The sequence below is a fragment of the Gossypium hirsutum genome, chromosome A01, assembly GCF_007990345.1.
Source record: "Gossypium hirsutum isolate 1008001.06 chromosome A01, Gossypium_hirsutum_v2.1, whole genome shotgun sequence".
NCBI lineage: Eukaryota > Viridiplantae > Streptophyta > Magnoliopsida > Malvales > Malvaceae > Gossypium > Gossypium hirsutum.
In genome coordinates this window covers 118,521,595-118,541,639 of record NC_053424.1, presented here as the reverse complement: position 1 = coordinate 118,541,639, position 20,045 = coordinate 118,521,595, and the positions used below count along the sequence as shown (strand labels likewise).

Sequence of the window (20,045 nt, the reverse complement as noted above, 5' to 3'; positions counted from 1 at the left end):
ATGACATCACATATATGATAATATGTTTATTGTATCAGATTTTAGAAATAATATAACTTAATAAATTTAACAATTATGATTTGACTAATAACAGAGCTAACAATAACCAAATTAAAATATAACAACTAAATCCACAACTTTTACAAAGTACAATTACTAATAACAGAGTTTACCCAAGTTAATTTATAGTAGATTATTATCTGAGAAAAACCCGTAGGAGGCTTTTGAACTAACAATGACCCAATTGTGTCTCTCTTTATAACCGATAGTAAGTTAATCCCATTACAATGAATGTGCAACTGAAAGGTAAAACCGACGAATGTACAGATAATATATCTTATGAACCATACCTTGCATGGTTTAGATTTTGCAACACATACAACCTTTATAAAGAATGAGCCCATCATGCAGCAAACAAGAATCACCCAATTCTCCACACACTACTTGAGCTCGCAAGTGCAACTCTAAAAGAGATGAGTCTCCTGAATTTATGTCTGTACCTCCACCTTATCATACTAATCATTAACAAGAAACAGGGTAATGCAAAATTTACAACATAATTTGAACTTGACACTACAAAGAGTAGAATCAGAGCATATTCATTAAGAGGGTATCTTTAGCTAATGTGTTTGATTTATCATCATGAGGTGGTAGCTGATTGGTCGACTGTCAAAGGGTATCTTTAGGTTTTGCATATTCTGTGAATATCACCCTTCCATCGAGAAACTGCAGTGGCAAAAAACATAACAAAGATAGTCCATGGAAGTTATTTGACATCGAAGTTACTACAGAAATGAAGTTGATAACTAAAAACCGAAAACATGACCACCAACAGTTTCAATAAACAAAACAGAATCTGATGTTGTTGTCTCTAAAGATGATGATAGCACTCAGAAGAAAAACAGACATACCTGCCCATCCATTCCTTCCATTCCCTTTTTTGCATCTTCTAAATTAGAATACCTCACAAATCCATAGCCTTTGGAGTGATTTGAAAGAGAAGAGCGATCCGTAACCACTTTACCTATAAAACACAACAAAACCAAAAACCGAAACAGAGAAAAACTTTTAAGGTAAGAGCTCAGTTGAACTAAATCACTACAAACATCATATTATTGCTCTTCGAAACGGATTATATTAAGGTTCAAATCTTAGACCAACTATAGTTTATTGAGCTTTAGTCTTAATACTAGGTAAAAATACATTAGACGTCCTGTACTAGAAGTTAAATTGTATTTTGCCCTGTAATAAAAAAATGGGTAAATTAGTTCCTATATGTACAGGCCAATTTTGGGCCATCCCCAAAACCCAATAACTAACCTACCCTAATCCAAAAACCCCTAACCCAATAAGCCCATTAAACAAAACAAGCCCAAACCAATACCAAAACCCTAGCCCAACTATTTCAAAATTTTTCAGCAATCAACCTTCAGCCGCAGTTCAGCCCCCCAGGTGTGCTGTCGAACCTCTAGGCCAACCATTGGCCACCTTGCGCACTACCACCGTCGCACGCCCCACGCATGCCCCTCTCCTCCATGCGTCTGACACCCCTCAAAGCCTGCAAACAAGCAAGAAAAGAGGACACAAAAAGACAAAAACCATGTGCAAACAGCAAAGGAGATAGCAGAAACAATAGCGAAATCGGCTATAAAGCCTTGGGGAGGAACCCGATTGAAGGAGGGGGTGTTTTAAAAAAGGGGGTTCTTCTTTTTTGATAAAAAAAGATTTTGTAACACAGATATTAGAGATCGGAAACAAACATAAACAAAGGGTAGCAAGAAATCAAAAAAGGTTGATTTTCACTTTCGTTCTAAGATCTGAGTTCATTTATTTTGTTTTTTCTTTTTCTTTTTTATATACGAAAATAGAAAAAAGTAAAAGAAAAGAAATAAGTAAACCTCACCTGAAACCACGGACGCGTCGCCGGAGAACCTTCTCCATCGTGGCGATCGGGTTCGAAGGAGAGTGCCACGGGTTTCTCTCTTGGCTCCCAAAGGACGTCGAGGTGCTTGGCCTTCGAAGGGCTCCCAAGCGGGGTTTAAATACCCACGGTCGCGCGTCGCCGAGCACCGAAAATAGCGGCGATACGGTGGGCGGTGAGATAGCCCGATCGGCTGAAGCAAAGAGAGAGGGAGAGAAGGCAAAAGGCCCTCAGTTTCTTTTAAAGAGAAACTGAAATGAAGAAAAGAAACTAACTTAAGGGCTAGAGGCAAACGGCGCCGTTTGGGAGTGGGGGGTCCAGGTGCCAAAACGACACAGTTTTGGACCTCCCACACGCGACCCGCCCTACGCCCACGGAGGATCCGCGCATTTTGACCGAATGGTCTATTTGCGCATGGGATCCCTCTACTTTCTTGGCGCATTTCAATGTGTCCTCCCTTCCTTTTATTTCGAATTCGCCCCAAATTTGTGTTCCAAAATTCAATATAGTCCTTTTTTAATTAATCAACTTTATTTTTATTATTAATTCTATTATTGCTACTTATTATTATTGCCATTATTCTATTATTTCTTATATTTTATCATTATTGTTGTTACTATTTATATCACTGTTTTACATAATAGTTATAATCATTATTATTCTTTATTTGTTATTGTTGTTATTCTATTATTGTTATTATTGTTAATATTGGAGCTATTTTTGTCCTTATTATTTTATTGATATCATTGTTTTCTATGTCATTATTATTGTGTTATCATTAGTATCACCACTATGTCATCAAATCAATCAATTTTATATTAAATTTGTCATATTATATTATTTTATTTTCTTGTTTCTTATCTACATTATTATTACTATTATTATTGGCATTATTTTGAATATATCACATATTCTAAATCATTACCAATTTTAAAAATTTTGCATATATGTTATTTCTTCTGAATCATCATACGTAATATTCATTTTAAATTTTTATATGTATCTTTATACTCTAAATTATTATGTATATATATACGTACTCATACATACTTAAATATATTTTTCACATTTCATAATTCTTATATACTTACATATATTTATGCATATTTTACATCATATACATACTTATATATATTCTTTATATTCTTAAAAATGCTTTTTGTATATTTCACATATTTTATGATTCACATACATATACTTTATGTTATCACAATTTGTAAATATATATAAACACATATTTACATTTTTATTTTTATAATACTTACCGATTTTTTTTATATATGTATATGTTTATCTATGTTTTCATATTCTATAATTTATACGCATTTCTTATTTTATGGCTTAAAATTATACATGCATATACATTTATACATAATTGTATTTATTGTCATCATTGTTATTTGGTGTTTGTTTATTTATTCATGTACACTTGTGCTTTTTCTAAAATGTTAGTTCTATTTATTTATTTGTATGCTTTGTTTATGTAATCGCCTCGTCATTTCATTTTGCCTATTGTATTGTTGTTGCTCACTTTACTTTGCTCACCTTGTTGTATTCGTTATTGTTTTGTCAAGCATTGACACTCAACACCAAAAAGAAAATTTTTCTAAATAAGGCAATATTTCGCGTTTGGAAACTCGAGAAAACGTGCCCTAACGTGCTGGGTTTCGATTTCTCGTTTGACTAAATAGCCAAATATCCTCTCAAAGCTTCAAAGTATGGTTTCATTAAACTATAAGGTGATCTTGGTTTCGATGGTTTAGAGTATCGTGTCCTAACGTGCTGGATGTGATATTCCTTCGGAACAAGAGAATCTTATGTTTCAATTCACGATATCAGATTTTCTTTTAAGGATCGTATTTTTTAAAACTCTTCAAATTTTCAATTTTCGACACTAAGACACTAATTAATCAACTAGGTACCAATTTTGGGCGTATCGAGGGTGCTAATCCTTCCTCGTGCGTAACCGGCTCCCGAACTCATTTTTCTGAATTTCGTAGACTAAAATCGTTGTTTTAATAAAATTAAATCATTTATTAAAAACAACCACTTTTTGAGGTGACCCGATCACACCTCGTCAAAAAAGGATTGGTGGCGACTCCCGTTTTCATTCTTTTTTTAAATCCAAGTCGACCCCGTTTTCATCAAAAAAATGATGTCAACAGCTTGGCGACTCCGCTGGGGACTTTAAATAAGAGAGTCAAGCCACGAGTTGATTGCTTTTTGTCTTTGTGTCAAAATTGAAAACTTGCTTTTTGCCTTTATTTTGGCTTTTATTATTTATTTATAATTACTGCTTTGTTTAGAGTTTAGGTGTATATTTCTGCACATTCCATTGCATGACCGTTGGTCACACCTTTTAAGTGGGAGTGAGAAACTACGCCTTCGTGAGGTTTTCACCTCCGCATGGGATAGTGAATCGCTTCCGGGATACATCCGTACCTATGTCTTCGTGAGATTTTCATCTCCGCATGGCCATAGGGAAATGTATTCCCCTGAACTGAACTCGGTCCATATGAGCCTATAATGGGTGAGGATCGAGGAATCTGCTGGTTCAGGTACCCTTACTTTAGAACCAAACTACACATAGCGAGCCATAAGAACCCACCGAGATAGAGCTATTCCAGACCCTAGTGCTTACCGAATAGATGCTTTATTTATTATTGTTTACTTTAAATCCTAGATCTAATTTGCTTTGTTTGTGATTACATGGCATTTTCATTTCAAAAGAGGTGTCGATTCACGTTCAGTATAGATAGAAAGCTTATCATGGAAAAGAGGTTTCTTGATAAAGTAGAAGACAATGCAGCTATACGATTATAGGCTGAGACGATGTGGAGAGAGAAAGGCGATAATCTTGCAGAAGGGTATGTATCAGAGTTATGGGACTTCACCCGTATCAGCGTAATCCAAAATGATCTTCGAGAAATGAAGGAAATATGGGATCAATGGGACGACGGGACCAAGCAGATGTTTTACTGTGACTACGGGGACTTGCCTTACCTACTTGGCATCAAAGTGGACAAGCATTTATTCCGAGCCCTAGCCCAGTTTTGGAATCCTGCTTACAGTTGTTTCACTTTTGGAAAAGTGGACTTGGTTCCCACCATGGAAGAATATACGACCCTGCTTCGGTGTCCAAAGATTCAAATTGACAAAGCCTATTCTAGAGCTGCTAGTGTCCCGACATTATTAAAAAAATTGATGAGCATTACAGGGATGAATGAACAGTGGGTCGCTGCCCGGATCCAACAGAAAGGAGACAGTAAATGCGTTCCTTGGAAAAGCTTGCGAGATTTAGTATTAGCACACCCTGATGTGAAGAAAAGAGTGGATGTCTTCGCTCTAGGTATCTATAGATTGGTAATTTTCCCTAGAGCTTTAGGGCACATAGATGAGGCCGTCTCTGATTTGTTCGATCGGCTTAGTAAAGGAGTCACGCCCATCCCGGCAATCTTAGCAGAAACCTTCATATCTCTAAGTGCATGTCGAAGAGCAGGGGAGGGAAGGTTCATCGGATGCGCGCAGCTACTATTGGTGTGGTTCCATAGTCACTTTTGGAAGGTGGAAAATGTCTCCTATCGAGTCTTCTCAGAAGACTATTCTCTATTGAAGGAACAAGTTGCTACACCAAGACGAGACGACATCACGGAAGAAAAGTGGATGACGATGCTCCAAAATCTTCAGGAGGATGACGTTGAATGGAAAGCTCCTTGGATGGTACCCGACGAGATCCTGTACCGATGTGGGGATTTCGACTGGGTCCCTTTACTCAGAATTTGGGGAGCTGTCGGTTATGCCCCTTTACTCGTATTAAGACAATATAGATCGAGACAGTTCATACCAGCAACACAAGGGCTGGCTCAATGTGAGTTTTCTTATAAGGATGAAAACTACAAGAGAAAAACTCGAGAAATATCTAACGCTTGGAAACATGTTCACCGAATGAAAAGATTTACCGTAGGAGCGATGGCAACTTCAGAATATTATGGGTGGTGGAGTAAAAGAGTCAATGACAACATCCCTAAGCCGAGGGAAGATTGCGTTCAGTCTATAGAGGAGCATCTACAAGTAGTTCCGTTAGAATTAGAGATCATCAAACGAGACTTTGAGAAAAGAAATTCTGAGTTGGGAAAGAGGATAGAACAGTTAGAAGAAGAAAGAGTGCATTTGGGATTAGACATCGATATCCACAAGCTAGAAGCCGAGAAATTAAGGAAGGGAAAGAACAAAGCTGAAGAGGATTTGGATAGTCTAAAAACAGATTACAAGAAGCTGCGATTGTCGATGAGAACTGTCGGTCTGGGTAAAACGTCAGAGCAGTGGCGACAAGAGATCAATGAAGAAAAGAATATGGCCGATCAGTGGGAAAAGAAATTTCAAGATGCTCGAGCTCGAGAAAACGCTTTGGAAAGGAGTTTGTTAGAGTGCCGAAATGAGAAGGCAGGATTAAAGGCCAAGGTGGCAGAGCTAGAAAAGTCACTTCTCTCGTACCGTAGTCGCAACTCCATGATCGAATTAAGAGCAAGCTTAAATAAGATCGAAGAACTGAAAGGAAAGGTAGAGGAGCTTGAGGACGCATTACACAATTCTGAGCTACGAATGGAGCTTCTTGAGAGGAGTAATGATCAATGGCAAGAGCAATTCCATCATTCTCAAAGGCAGATTAGAGATAGAGATTACGTTATGGGCGAAGCTGTGACTCAAGTGCGGGAAGTGGCTGATCATCTACAAAGATTAGCAGTTCAGGCCGATGTATTGAGTTTAAAATATGAGTCAGAATCAAGCCGAGGTCGAGATTTAGCTTGGCTTCTTAGGAAGGTTAAGGCTTTGGGTATAAAGGCGAAGCCGTATATGTAATTTATTTTATGTAAAGAAATTTGCTTTCTAGTTGAGTTTTCTAATGAAATTGAATTCGAATCAATGCCTCTTTTTTGCATTCATCTCATACATTTGCATTACATCTCATAAAATGACCCTAATAAAATTAAATTATGACAGTTACCCTGGAAACCAACAAAAATCTAATCAAATATCACTACGGTACTCGTCGCCAAACAAAAGCAATGGATCAAAGGTTGGAAAGATTGGAACAGTTGCAACGAGAGATGCAAGATCAGATGCATGAACGACTGGAAAAAATCCAGCAGGACATGTTAGAATCCCAGAACACTGTGATGAACCAATTAAAGCAGTTATTGGCTAGAGGAAATAACAAAGGAAAAGACCCCGTAGTTGATGCTGGGGAAGATCACGATGACCCTGTTTATCCTCCAGGTTTCACCCCAACTAACATCCAAGCACAACCAGAGGTGTACCCACAGAGGGTACCGGTTACCATTAGACCTCAATATCTGGCTGGTGCCTCGGTACCATTACATTTTCAAATGGGCTCGGGTTCTAATCCCTGGGATAATCCCACTAATCCTGTGGTCCCGGACCTCGATGACGTGGCAGAAACAGAAAAAACAAGAATGAACCTGCCAAAACAACTAGAGGACCGATGTAGATGGTTAGAGGAAAAATTTAGAGTCATGGAGAACATCGACTATCATCGCGGGGTTGACGCCAAGGATCTGAGTTTGGCCCCTGATTTAGTACTCCCACCTAAGTTCAAAATGCCGGAATTCGAACAATATAATGGGACAAGTTGTCCTGAAGCTCATATAACTATGTTCTGTCGAAGAATGACAGGATACGTCAACAACGATCAGCTGTTAATCCACTGCTTCCAGGACAGTTTGATCGGATCTGCAGCCAAATGGTACAACCAACTGAGTCGTGCTAAAGTTAGTTCATGGAGAGACTTGGCGCAAGCTTTTATGAAGCAATACAGTCATGTAACGGATATAACACCCGATCAAATTACGTTACAAAACATGGAGAAAAAGCCTAGCGAGAATTTTAGGCAGTACGCCCAACGATGGAGAGAAGTGGCAACACAAGTCCAGCCACCCATTTTGTTAAAAGAGGTCACCATGTTGTTTATCAACACTCTGAAAGCCCCGTTCATCAACCACATGTTGGGGAGTGCTACCAAGAGCTTCTCGGATATGGTAATGTCCGGTGAAATGATTGAGAACACGGTAAGGAGCGGTAAGATTGACACGGGGGAAAACTTCAAAAGACCAGCCCCAAGGAAAAAAGAGGGCGAAGTAAACAACGTAAGCACATATAGCAAGAGCCATTCAAAACCGATTACTGTTGGCCCTCCAAAAATGATAACCACTAGTCACCAAGCCCCCTCGAGGCAGGAACCCAACACAAGGCCCAACACAAGGACTAACACAGAGAGACTTCAATTCACGCCCATTCCAATAACATACGGGGAACTGTATCAGAAGTTATTTGATGCACACATAGTATCTCCATTTTATCTCGAGCCCATGCAACCTCCATATCCCAAATGGTATGACACGAATGCCCAATGTGAATACCATGCAGTGATACCAGGACACTCAATTGAGAACTGCACTGGGTTTAAAAAGGCGGTGGAAAGGTTCATTAAGATGGGGATTGTGAAGTTTGACAACCCATTAGGACCCAACGTAGCAGCGAATCCGTTACCTAACCATGCTGATAAAGGGGTAAACGCAATAATCGAAGGTGAGAAAAAGAGAATCAAAACCAACATTGCAGAGATAAAAACCCCATTGAGTTGGGTCTGGAGACAAATGATAGAAAGAGGTCTCATCAAACAAGATTCAAAAGAAAGGCCCAAAGGAACGAAGACGTACTGCGAGTTTCATGCTGAAGAAGACCATGACATTCAAAACTGCACTGAATTCAAGGCCATGGTGCAAAATCTGATGGACAACAAAGAGCTAGAATTTTATGAAGAGATCAAAGGACTTGAAAATGGAGAAGTTTATGCCTCGGAGGAGGGGCCTACGGGAAAGACCCCAAATCACCCAGTGGTGATTATTTCAAGGCCAACGAGTACAGGATCTGGAATACAACTGGCACCAAGGGTCATAATCCAAAAACCTGTAGCCTTTCCTTACAAGGATAGCAAAAAATGTTCCTTGGAATTACGACTGCAATGTGATGATCACGGGAGAGGAGAACCCGATAAATGCTTCAGAAGAGGGTAATGACGCAGGCTTCTATACGCGTAGTGGAAAACGTTACGACCTGGGAAATACAAAAAGGGAGCCTATAAAAGAAAAAGCCTTGGCGGTTGAATAAGATAAAACGAAGACGACCGGAATTGAACCGCATATTAACACACCGGTGACTGAAAATGAGGCTAGAGAATTCCTAAAATTCTTGAGGCATAGCGAGTATAGCGTGGTGGAACAATTGCATAAGCAACCCGCTCGCATCTCAGTGCTCGAGTTACTTCTAAGTTCAGAGATACATCGTAATGCGTTGGTAAAAGTGCTAAATGAGACTTATGTCGCTAAAGATATCTCAGTGAACAAATTGGATCGCCTGGTTAACAATATAAATACTGATAACTTCATCTTCTTCAACGATGATGAGATCCCGCCAAGTGGTATGGGATCTACCAAGGCCTTGCACATCACTGCCCGTTGCAAGGGGTGTATACTACCGGCGGTACTCGTGGACAATGGATCGGCCCTGAATGTTTTACCCCTGTCCACATTAAACAGGCTACCTGTGGATAGTTCTCACATGAAATCATGCCAAAATATAGTGAGAGCATTTGATGGCACTGAGAGAAAAGTGATTGGGAGAATCGAGATACCTCTATTGATTGGTCCAAATACATACGATGTGGACTTTTTGGTAATGGATATTAAACCATCTTACAATTGCCTATTGGGGACGCCTTGGATCCATTCTGCAGGAGCTGTACCATCGTCACTTCACCAAAAGTTAAAATTGGTGATAGAGGGTCGATTGGTGACTATAGGTGCAGAAGAAGACATCATTGCATCAGTCACCGATGATATGCCATACATAGAGGCTGATAGTGAAGCGATAGAATGTTTATTTCGATCATTGGAATTCGTAAATGCCACATTTGTCATCGAGATGAGCAAAATCCCAGAGCCTAAGATATCCAAAGCTACGTCAATGAGCTTACAACTAACGATGGGGAAGGGAGCATTGCCTGGAAGAGGATTGGGAAAATACCTCCAGGGAAGGGTCGGAGTACCGATCCTAGTTAACAAACAGGACCGTTATGGTTTGGGATATCAGCCTAATGCGAGGGAAAGGAGGAAGGAGATGGAGAAAAAGCAAGAAATGAGAAGAGCACATTTGGGCGGGATAGAAGCCAAGTGGGGACTGATAACCTTTCCTCTCATATCTAAGACTTTTGTTTCAGGGGGAATTGTCCACCCTGAAAAGAATGATGAGGTTACAGAAGGAAGGATTGAGATGTTGGACATCAATGCCATATCCGCGGAAGAAAGGGTGGAAAGGAATTTATCGGGCATTCGTCCTTACGAACCTGGAAGTGTTCTGAATAACTGGACTGCAGAAGAGATCCCTGTAACATTTAGAACTAATTCAGAGTAATATTCAGAACACTTGTTGCCCTAATCCTGGGGGTGATAAGAATCTTTTGTAAAAGGCACATGTCCAAAAGCTAATTTCAGTGAAAACTTATCATTCAGTTTCATCTTGAGCAAATATTCTTTCATTCTTTTCATCCCCTTTATAATCATACTATGCATACAAGTATTCTTAGATTCTTTTATTTGGGCCTCCATTTGTTCCAATAACAGGTCTTCAGATATCAACGAGATGAGCGACGCTGTTACTAATTCAGAGTCTCTATTTGAGCAAGACATGAGTATAGATGATCCTCAAGATTTTGAGGGTGACCAAGACAGCGTTTTATCTCCGGATTTGTTAAGAATGATGGAAGAAGAAGAAAAACAAATTCTACCCTATAAGGAATCAGTAGAAGTTGTGATCTTAGAAGAGGGCAGAGAGGTAAAAGTTGGCGCTTGCATTGCCAAGGAAACAAGGCGAGACCTTGTTGAGTTGCTTCAAGAGTTTAAAGATGTCTTCGCATGGTCCTACCAAGATATGCCAGGTTTAAGTACTGATATCGTGGTGCACCGATTGCCTATAAAGGAAGAATGCAAACCAGTCCAACAAAAGCTCCGAAGGATGAGGCCTGATGTCTTGCTAAAAATAAAGGAAGAAGTTAGGAAGCAATTTAATGCTGGTTTCTTACAGGTGGTCAAGTACTCAGAATGGGTAGCCAATATAGTCCCTGTTCCTAAGAAAGATGGGAAGGTGCGAATGTGTGTGGACTACAGAGACTTGAACAAAGCCAGCCCAAAAGATAATTTCCTACTGCCTCATATCGATACCTTGGTAGACAACACGGCCGGATACTCACTGTTCTCTTTCATGGATGGTTTCTCCGGGTACAACCAAATTAAGATGCTTTCTGAAGACAGGGAGAAGACCACATTCATAACGATGTGGGGGACGTTTTGTTATAAAGTGATGCCTTTTAGATTAAAAAATGCGGGAGCAACGTATCAGAGAGCCATGGTAGCATTATTCTATGATATGATGCATAAAGAGATAGAAGTTTATGTTGATGACATGATCGCAAAATCCAGAACAGAAAGGGAACACGTGCAAGTTCTGAGAAAACTGTTTCTGAGGTTAAGGAAGTTCCAGCTAAAACTTAACCCAGCCAAGTGTACTTTCGGGGCTACATCAGGAAAATTGCTAGGATTCTTAGTCAGTGAAAAGGGAATTGAAATTGACCCAGACAAAGTTAAGGCCATACAAGAATTACCTCCGCCAAGTACTCAAAAAGAAGTTCGGGGTTTCCTAGGAAGACTAAATTACATCGCTCGATTCATTTCACAATTAACTGAGAAATGTGACCCCATATTCCGTCTTCTTAGGAAACACAATCCAGGTGTATGGGATGAGGAGTGCCAGAAAACTTTCGAAAGAGTTAAACATTACTTGTCCAACGCCCCAATACTGATGCCACCTTGCCCTGACAAACCACTGATACTATACTTGGCAGTATTTGAGAATTCCATGGGGTGCGTGCTCGGCCAACATGATGAGTCAGGACGAAAAGAAAGAGCGATCTATTATCTCAGTAAGAAGTTCACTGAATACGAAACGAGATATTCGCCAATTGAAAATTTATGTTGCGCATTGGTTTGGACTACTCGGAGATTGAGACAATACATGTTGTACCATACGACTTGGTTAATCTCAAAGTTAGATTCTCTGAAATACATGATGGAGTCAACTGCTCTAAACGGAAAGATGGCCCGATGGCAAATTCTACTATCTGAATTTGACATAACCTATGTGAATCAAAAGGCTGTAAAAGGGAGCGCGATAGCAGATTTTCTAGCAAGTAGAGCCCTAGACGATTATGAGCCTTTGAACTTTGATTTCCCAAATGAGGATCTGATGAATGTGGCAACTACTGAAGCGAGCACACAAGAAGGCAATACTTGGAAATTAAATTTTGACGGAGCCTCAAATGCCATGGGCAACGGGATTGGGGCAGTCTTGGTATCTCCAAACGGTGATCATTATCCTTTCACCAGTAAACTAGATTTTGATTGCACAAATAACATGGCGGAATATGAAGCATGTATCATGGGAATCCGCGCGGCTATGGAACGCAAAATCAAGGTACTTGAGGTATATGGGGATTCGGCATTGGTAATTTATCAGCTCAAAAGCGAATGGGAAACAAGAGACCCTAAGTTGATTAGTTACCGAAGGATAGTCCTAGAATTGATTGAGGAGTTTGACGACATCACTTTTTGTTATCTCCCACGAGACGAGAATCAGATGGCCGACGCTTTAGCTACATTGGCTTCCATGATCAAAGTAAATAGACCAGAGGATGTGAAGCCTATCCAAATGAGCATTTATGATGCTCCAGCCCACTGTTGTAACATTGACGAGGAAGAAGAAAAGGACGACAACCCTTGGTATCAGGACATATTGCGATACGTGAAAAATTGTGAATACCCAAACCAAGCAACTGAGAATGACAAGAGAGTGTTGAGGAGGATGGCCAGTGGTTATGTCTTAGATGGAGAGATCCTGTACAAAAGAGGAAAAGATCAGGTGCTGTTAAGATGTGTGGACGCTGTGGAAGCCAAGCAGATCTTGGAAGAAGTCCATGATGGTATTTGTGGAACACACGCTAATGGTTTCACAATGGCCAGACAGATCATGAGATTTGGATATTATTAGTCTACCATGGAAGGAGACTGCATCAAATATGCTAAGAAGTGCCATAAATGCCAGATTTACGGAGACAAAATTCATGTGCCTCCATCACCTCTTCACGTCATGACTTCCCCATGGCCTTTCTCCATGTGGGGCATGGACGTCATTGGGCCGATATCGCCAAAGGCTTCAAACGGACATCGTTTCATTTTTGTAGTGATTGACTACTTTACTAAATGGGTAGAGGCTACTTCTTACGCCAACGTCACAAAGACAGCTGTCAGCAAGTTTTTAAAGAAGGAAATCATATGTCGGTGTGGAATACCTAAAAGGATCATATCAGACAACGCATTAAATTTGAATAATAGCACGATAGCAGAGGTTTGTAATCAATTCAAGATCAAGCACCACAACTCATCGCCATATCGTCCGAAGATGAATGGTGCGGTGGAGGCAGCCAATAAAAATATCAAGAAGATTGTGGGGAAAATGACTGAGACCTATAGAGATTGGCACGAGAAGTTGCCATTCGCCCTCTATGCTTATCGAACATCCGTCAGGACTTCTACCGGGGCAACACCATTCTCTTTGGTTTATGGAATAGAGGCAGTGCTACCAATTGAGGTTGAAATTCCCTCTCTCCGAGTTTTTTCAGAACTAAAGTTAGACGAAGCAGAATGGGTCCAAGCCCGATATGATAAGCTGAACTTGATTGAAGAAAGGAGGTTAAGAGCTATCCGTCATGGTCAAATGTACCAGAAACGAATGATGCGAGCTTACAATAAGAAAGTTCGTCCTAGAAACTTCCATGAAGGGGACTTGGTACTGAAGAAGATCCTTCCCATACAAAAAGACTTCAGAGGAAAGTGGATGCCAAACTGGGAGGGACCTTATGTAGTAAAAAAGGCCTTTTCAGGAGGGGCATTAATTTTAACTGGGATGGATGGCAAAAGCTTGCCCAATCCTGTGAATTCGAATTCAGTGAAGAGGTACTTTGCCTAAAAAAAAAAAAGGAGAGGCCAAGGCGAAAACCTGCAAAGGGCACCTTGAGACCAAAGGGGTTTTGGATTGAAAACCCAGGAATGGGCAATTCAAATTTTCGATCAAAGATGAGGCATAGAGTAGTTTTGTCTTCTCTGAATTAACAAGAAGGAGAGATGCTACATCTTGGGGCATCAACAAAGTCTTTTAGGACTTCTAAACACAGAGTTTGTGCAGAGAAGCTCATGCTGCGATATCTGGGGCACCTTTTTTTTATCTTATTTACATCTTAGCAAAATTTGCTATTTGTTCATTTAGAGCTCTGCTCTCAATAAATTCCATCTTATTCATTGTGATAATCTTTTTCATCTTATTCATCTCATATCTCAGCAAAATTTGCTATCTTGATTTGTTTGTTTAGAGATTTGCTCTCAACAAAATTTCATTTTGTCCATTTTGATAATCTTTCTCAAGCATTTTTCATTGAAATAACGATTAATGGACTGACAATACACATGCAGAAGGAGTTCTGCATATTACTCTGAAAGTTTCTAAATAATACGAGGACCTGAAACAGGACTATTGTTTAGAACTAACCAAACCTAAGGGTTGGAAACATTTGAGAAATGATAGTCTAAATAGCGTCTATTTCTTTAGGTTTTCTGTCAAAGGTACTGGCTGAACAAGAAGGCATCAGTGATGGAACCTTGATGAACAATGAGGAATGACAACCTAAGCATTAAAAATGGATCATTCTCATGACATTCTACAAATATCATTCATACACATCTAGTTAGGAGCATTTGATCCACTCTGATCATGTCATCCTAAACACTAGACGTAAATAGGTCCATAAAATTGATTTTATAGGTCAAAGGAACAGATCATATCTTCCTATATTGGTAGGAAGTGGATCAAAGATGCAGATCTTGTCTTCCCATATTGGTGGCGAAGTAGATCGCAGAAAGCAGATCTTGTCTTCATGTATTGGCGTGAAGTAGATCGAAGGTAGCAGATCCTATCTTTCTATATTGGTAGGAAGTGGATCAAAGATGCAGATCTTGTCTTCCCATATTGGTGGCGAAGTAGATCGCAGAAAACAGATCTTGTCTTCATGTATTGGCGTGAAGTAGATCGAAGATAGCAGGTCCTATCTTCCTATATTGGTAGGAAGTGGATCGAAGATGCAGATCTTGTCTTCCCATATTGGTGGCGAAGTAGATCACAGAAAGCAGATCTTATCTTCATGTATTGGCGTGAAGTAGATCGAAGATAGCAGGTCCTATCTTCCTATATTGGTAGGAAGTGGATCGAAGATGCAGATCTTGTCTTCCCATATTGGTGGCGAAGTAGATCACAGAAAGCAGATCTTGTCTTCATGTATTGGTGTGAAGTAGATCGAAGATAGCAGGTCCTATCTTCCTATATTGGTAGGAAGTGGATCGAAGATGCAGATCTTGTCTTACCATATTGATGGCGAAGTAGATCGAAGAAAGCAGATCTTGTCTTCATGTATTGGCGTGAAGTAGATCGAAGATAGCAGGTCCTATCTTCCTATATGGGTAGGAAGTGGATCGACGACGCAGATCTTGTCTTCATGTATTGGCGCGAAGTAGATCGAAGATAGCAGGTCCTATCTTCCTACATTGATAGGAAGTGGATCCAAGATGCAGATCTTGTCTTCCCATATTGATGGCGAATTAAATCGAAGAAAGCAGATCTTATTTTATATATTGATGTGAAATAGATCGAAGATAGCAGATCCTGCCTTCCTATATTGGTAGGAAGTAGATTGAAAAACAGACTCTATCTCCCTGCATTCAATAGTGGAATAGAGTAAAGATTACAGATCTTATTCCCCTAAGCAGTAGCGGAGTAGATCACATCCAGTCTTATCTCCCTAAGCAGTAGTGGAGCAGACTAAAAACACAAATCTCATCCCCATGGAGTTGTAACAAAGTAGATTGAAGCTACAAGGCGTATCTGAAGTTGCCGTGAATTGAATCTAAAGCTACAAGACGCAATGGACTGGAAGAAGATTATCTGAACTAGAAGAGCACCAATGAAGTCAAGACCCAGCAAGACCAGGCAAAATTGGCCTTTCATTATGTCTTTGCTCCATTCTCGTTACACGACAATGAGCAAAGAGGGGCAGCTGTACAGGCCAATTTTGGGCCATCCCCAAAACCCAATAACTAACCTACCCTAATCCAAAAACCCCTAACCATAAGCCCATTAAACAAAACAAGCCCAAACCAATACCAAAACCCTAGCCCAACTATTTCAAAATTTTTCAGCAATCAACCTTCAGCCGCAGCTCAGCCCCCAGGTGTGCTGCCGAACCTCTAGGCCAACCATTGGCCACCTTGCGCACTACCACCGTCGCACGCCCCACGCATGCCCCTCTCCTCCATGCGTCTGACACCCCTCAAAGCCTGCAAACAAGCAAGAAAAGGACACAAAAGACAAAACCATGTGCAAACAGCAAAGGAGATAGCAGAAACAATAGCGAAATCGGCTATAAGCCTTGGGAGGAACCCGATTGAAGGAGGGGGCGTGTTTTAAAAAGGGGGTTCTTCTTTTTTGATAAAAAAGATTTTGTAACACAGATATTAGAGATCGGAAACAAACATAAACAAAGGGTAGCAAGAAATCAAAAAAGGTTGATTTTCACTTTCGTTCTAAGATCTGAGTTCATTTATTTTGTTTTGTGTTTTTCTTTTTATATACGAAAATAGACAAAAGTAAAAGAAAAGAAATAAGTAAACCTCACCTGAAACCACGGACGCGTCGCCGGAGAACCTTCTCCATCGTGGCGATCGGGTTCGAAGGAGAGGGCCACGGGTTTCTCTCTTGGCTCCCAAAGGACGTCGAGGTGCTTGGCCTTCGAAGGGCTCCCAAGCGGGGTTTAAATACCCACGGTCGCGCGTCGCCGGGCACCAAAATAGCGGCGATACGGTGGACGGTGAGATAGCCCGATCGGCTGAAGCAAAGAGAGAGGGAGAGAAGGCAAAAGGCCTCAGTTTCTTTTAAAGAGAAACTGAAATGAAGAAAAGAAACTAACTTAAGGGCTAGAGGCAAACGGCGCCGTTTGGGAGTGGGGGTCCAGGTGCCAAAACGACACAGTTTTGGACCTCCCACACGCGACCCGCCCTACGCCCACGGAGGATCCGCGCATTTTGACCGAATGGTCTATTTGCGCATGGGATCCCTCTACTTTCTTGGCGCATTTCAATGTGTCCTCCCTTCCTTTTATTTCGAATTCGCCCCAAATTTGTGTTCCAAAATTCAATATAGTCCTTTTTTAATTAATCAACTTTATTTTTATTATTAATTCTATTATTGCTACTTATTATTATTGCCATTATTCTATTATTTCTTATATTTTATCATTATTGTTGTTACTATTTATATCACTGTTTTACATAATAGTTATAATCATTATTATTCTTTATTTGTTATTGTTGTTATTCTATTATTGTTATTATTGTTAATATTGGAGCTATTTTTGTCCTTATTATTTTATTGATATCATTGTTTTCTATGTCATTATTATTGTGTTATCATTAGTATCACCACTATGTCATCAAATCAATCAATTTTATATTAAATTTGTCATATTATATTATTTTATTTTCTTGTTTCTTATCTACATTATTATTACTATTATTATTGGCATTATTTTGAATATATCACATATTCTAAATCATTACCAATTTTAAAAATTTTGCATATATGTTATTTCTTCTGAATCATCATACGTAATATTCATTTTAAATTTTTATATGTATCTTTATACTCTAAATTATTATGTATATATATACGTACTCATACATACTTAAATATATTTTTCACATTTCATAATTCTTATATACTTACATATATTTATGCATATTTTACATCATATACATACTTATATATATTCTTTATATTCTTAAAAATGCTTTTTGTATATTTCACATATTTTATGATTCACATACATATACTTTATGTTATCACAATTTGTAAATATATATAAACACATATTTACATTTTTATTTTTATAATACTTACCGATTTTTTTTATATATGTATATGTTTATCTATGTTTTCATATTCTATAATTTATACGCATTTCTTATTTTATGGCTTAAAATTATACATGCATATACATTTATACATAATTGTATTTATTGTCATCATTGTTATTTGGTGTTTGTTTATTTATTCATGTACACTTGTGCTTTTTCTAAAATGTTAGTTCTATTTATTTATTTGTATGCTTTGTTTATGTAATCGCCTCGTCATTTCATTTTGCCTATTGTATTGTTGTTGCTCACTTTACTTTGCTCACCTTGTTGTATTCGTTATTGTTTTGTCAAGCATTGACACTCAACACCAAAAAGAAAATTTTTCTAAATAAGGCAATATTTCGCGTTTGGAAACTCGAGAAAACGTGCCCTAACGTGCTGGGTTTCGATTTCTCGTTTGACTAAATAGCCAAATATCCTCTCAAAGCTTCAAAGTATGGTTTCATTAAACTATAAGGTGATCTTGGTTTCGATGGTTTAGAGTATCGTGTCCTAACGTGCTGGATGTGATATTCCTTCGGAACAAGAGAATCTTATGTTTCAATTCACGATATCAGATTTTCTTTTAAGGATCGTATTTTTTAAAACTCTTCAAATTTTCAATTTTCGACACTAAGACACTAATTAATCAACTAGGTACCAATTTTGGGCGTATCGAGGGTGCTAATCCTTCCTCGTGCGTAACCGGCTCCCGAACTCATTTTTCTGAATTTCGTAGACCAAAATCGTTGTTTTAATAAAATTAAATCATTTATTAAAAACAACCACTTTTTGAGGTGACCCGATCACACCTCGTCAAAAAAGGATTGGTGGTGACTCCCGTTTTCATTCTTTTTTTAAATCCAAGTCGACCCCGTTTTCATCAAAAAAATGATGTCAACACTATACATTAGATCAAGGAGCTGTTCTGTCAAGAATTTCATCTATTTGTAGAGTAAAAAACTGACATGTATGACGGAACAATCAGCAAATTAGTGACATTGGCTTGCTATAAGAATATCATGCTAACATTCAGGGACTAATTTTTAACCGTAGAGATGGATGAAATTTAAAGTACATGAATTAATTTTGACCATTTTATGAGTAGAGGAGGCAAAATTAGTACTAATTTTACCCTTCGTACTAATCTGATATTGGAAAAATGGATTTACATTAAAAAAAATAGTGTGAATTATATGATAAAACACTTAAAAATGGATTTAATACATATCTTCAAAATTTTCAAATATATAATCATATTGAATCTCATACAATAAATGAAATCCAAACCCAAATCCAAATATTCAAATTTATTCGAAACAAAGATTACCTTGAATAACATCACCAAAATTAGCAAAAGCTTCACGAAGTTTCTGGTTTGTAGTTCTTCCGCTAAGACCTGCAAAAAAAAAAAGAAAAAAAAATCCCATCTTAAGAATAATGATTGGAATGCAAAGATAGTTTTTTGATTAATTAACATAGCAAAAAAGATTACCAGAGACAAAAAGGGTCGTTGAAGGTGGAATTTGTTCAGTAACCCGAGCTGCTTTAGCGGCAGATAAGGGCCGATCAAATAATGAAGAAGTTGTTGACAAAAATCGACGCAAATTTCCACTTCTCAAATCCATTTTTTCACTTTGCGAAAACCCAGATCGAAATGATTTGACCTTTGATATGCAAAAGAAAAGATAGTTTGTAGAAATTAAAATGAAAACCCTAAACCCTAAAAGGTTTTTAATTAGCTAAATTAAACTTCACCTCAATTATTAAATGGGTAAACTACTAAAATAGTCAATTTTATTTGTTTTAGGTTACATTTTAATTATGTTTGAAATGTTACGTTTTAGTTACTTACATTATCGCATTATAATATTTTAGTCAACGAGTCGTTGATTTCAAGAAAAATTAGTCCATAAGCTCTCCACTCTTGAAAAAATTAA

General features: G+C 38.6%; 1 protein-coding gene across 1 annotated transcript; it reads right to left on the bottom strand.

Annotated features, from left to right (window-relative positions):
* Positions 1–119: 119 nt before the first annotated feature.
* LOC107957993 (organelle RRM domain-containing protein 2, mitochondrial) lies at positions 120–19,824 on the bottom strand. The gene is made up of 4 exons (XM_016893632.2): positions 19,601–19,824; positions 19,436–19,504; positions 912–1,024; positions 120–726 (listed from the first exon to the last, which is right to left on the bottom strand). Exons 1-4 carry the CDS (start codon positions 19,731–19,733, stop codon positions 670–672), a joined length of 372 nt encoding a protein of 123 aa, XP_016749121.1. The 5' UTR covers positions 19,734–19,824; the 3' UTR covers positions 120–669.
* Between the last annotated feature and the right edge of the window lie 221 nt (positions 19,825–20,045).

What these genes read in the sequence shown, in the direction of transcription:
- LOC107957993 (XM_016893632.2), bottom strand. Translation starts at nt 19,733, where the DNA reads ATGGATTTGAGAAGTGGAAATTTGCGTCGATTTTTGTCAACAACTTCT. An exon ending in TTTTGGTGATGTTATTCAAG is followed by an intron (nt 1,025 to 19,435) that starts GTAATCTTTGTT and finishes TGTGTTTTATAG; the next exon opens with GTAAAGTGGTTACGGATCGC. An exon ending in TGGAAGGAATGGATGGGCAG is followed by an intron (nt 727 to 911) that starts GTATGTCTGTTT and finishes TTGCCACTGCAG; the next exon opens with TTTCTCGATGGAAGGGTGAT.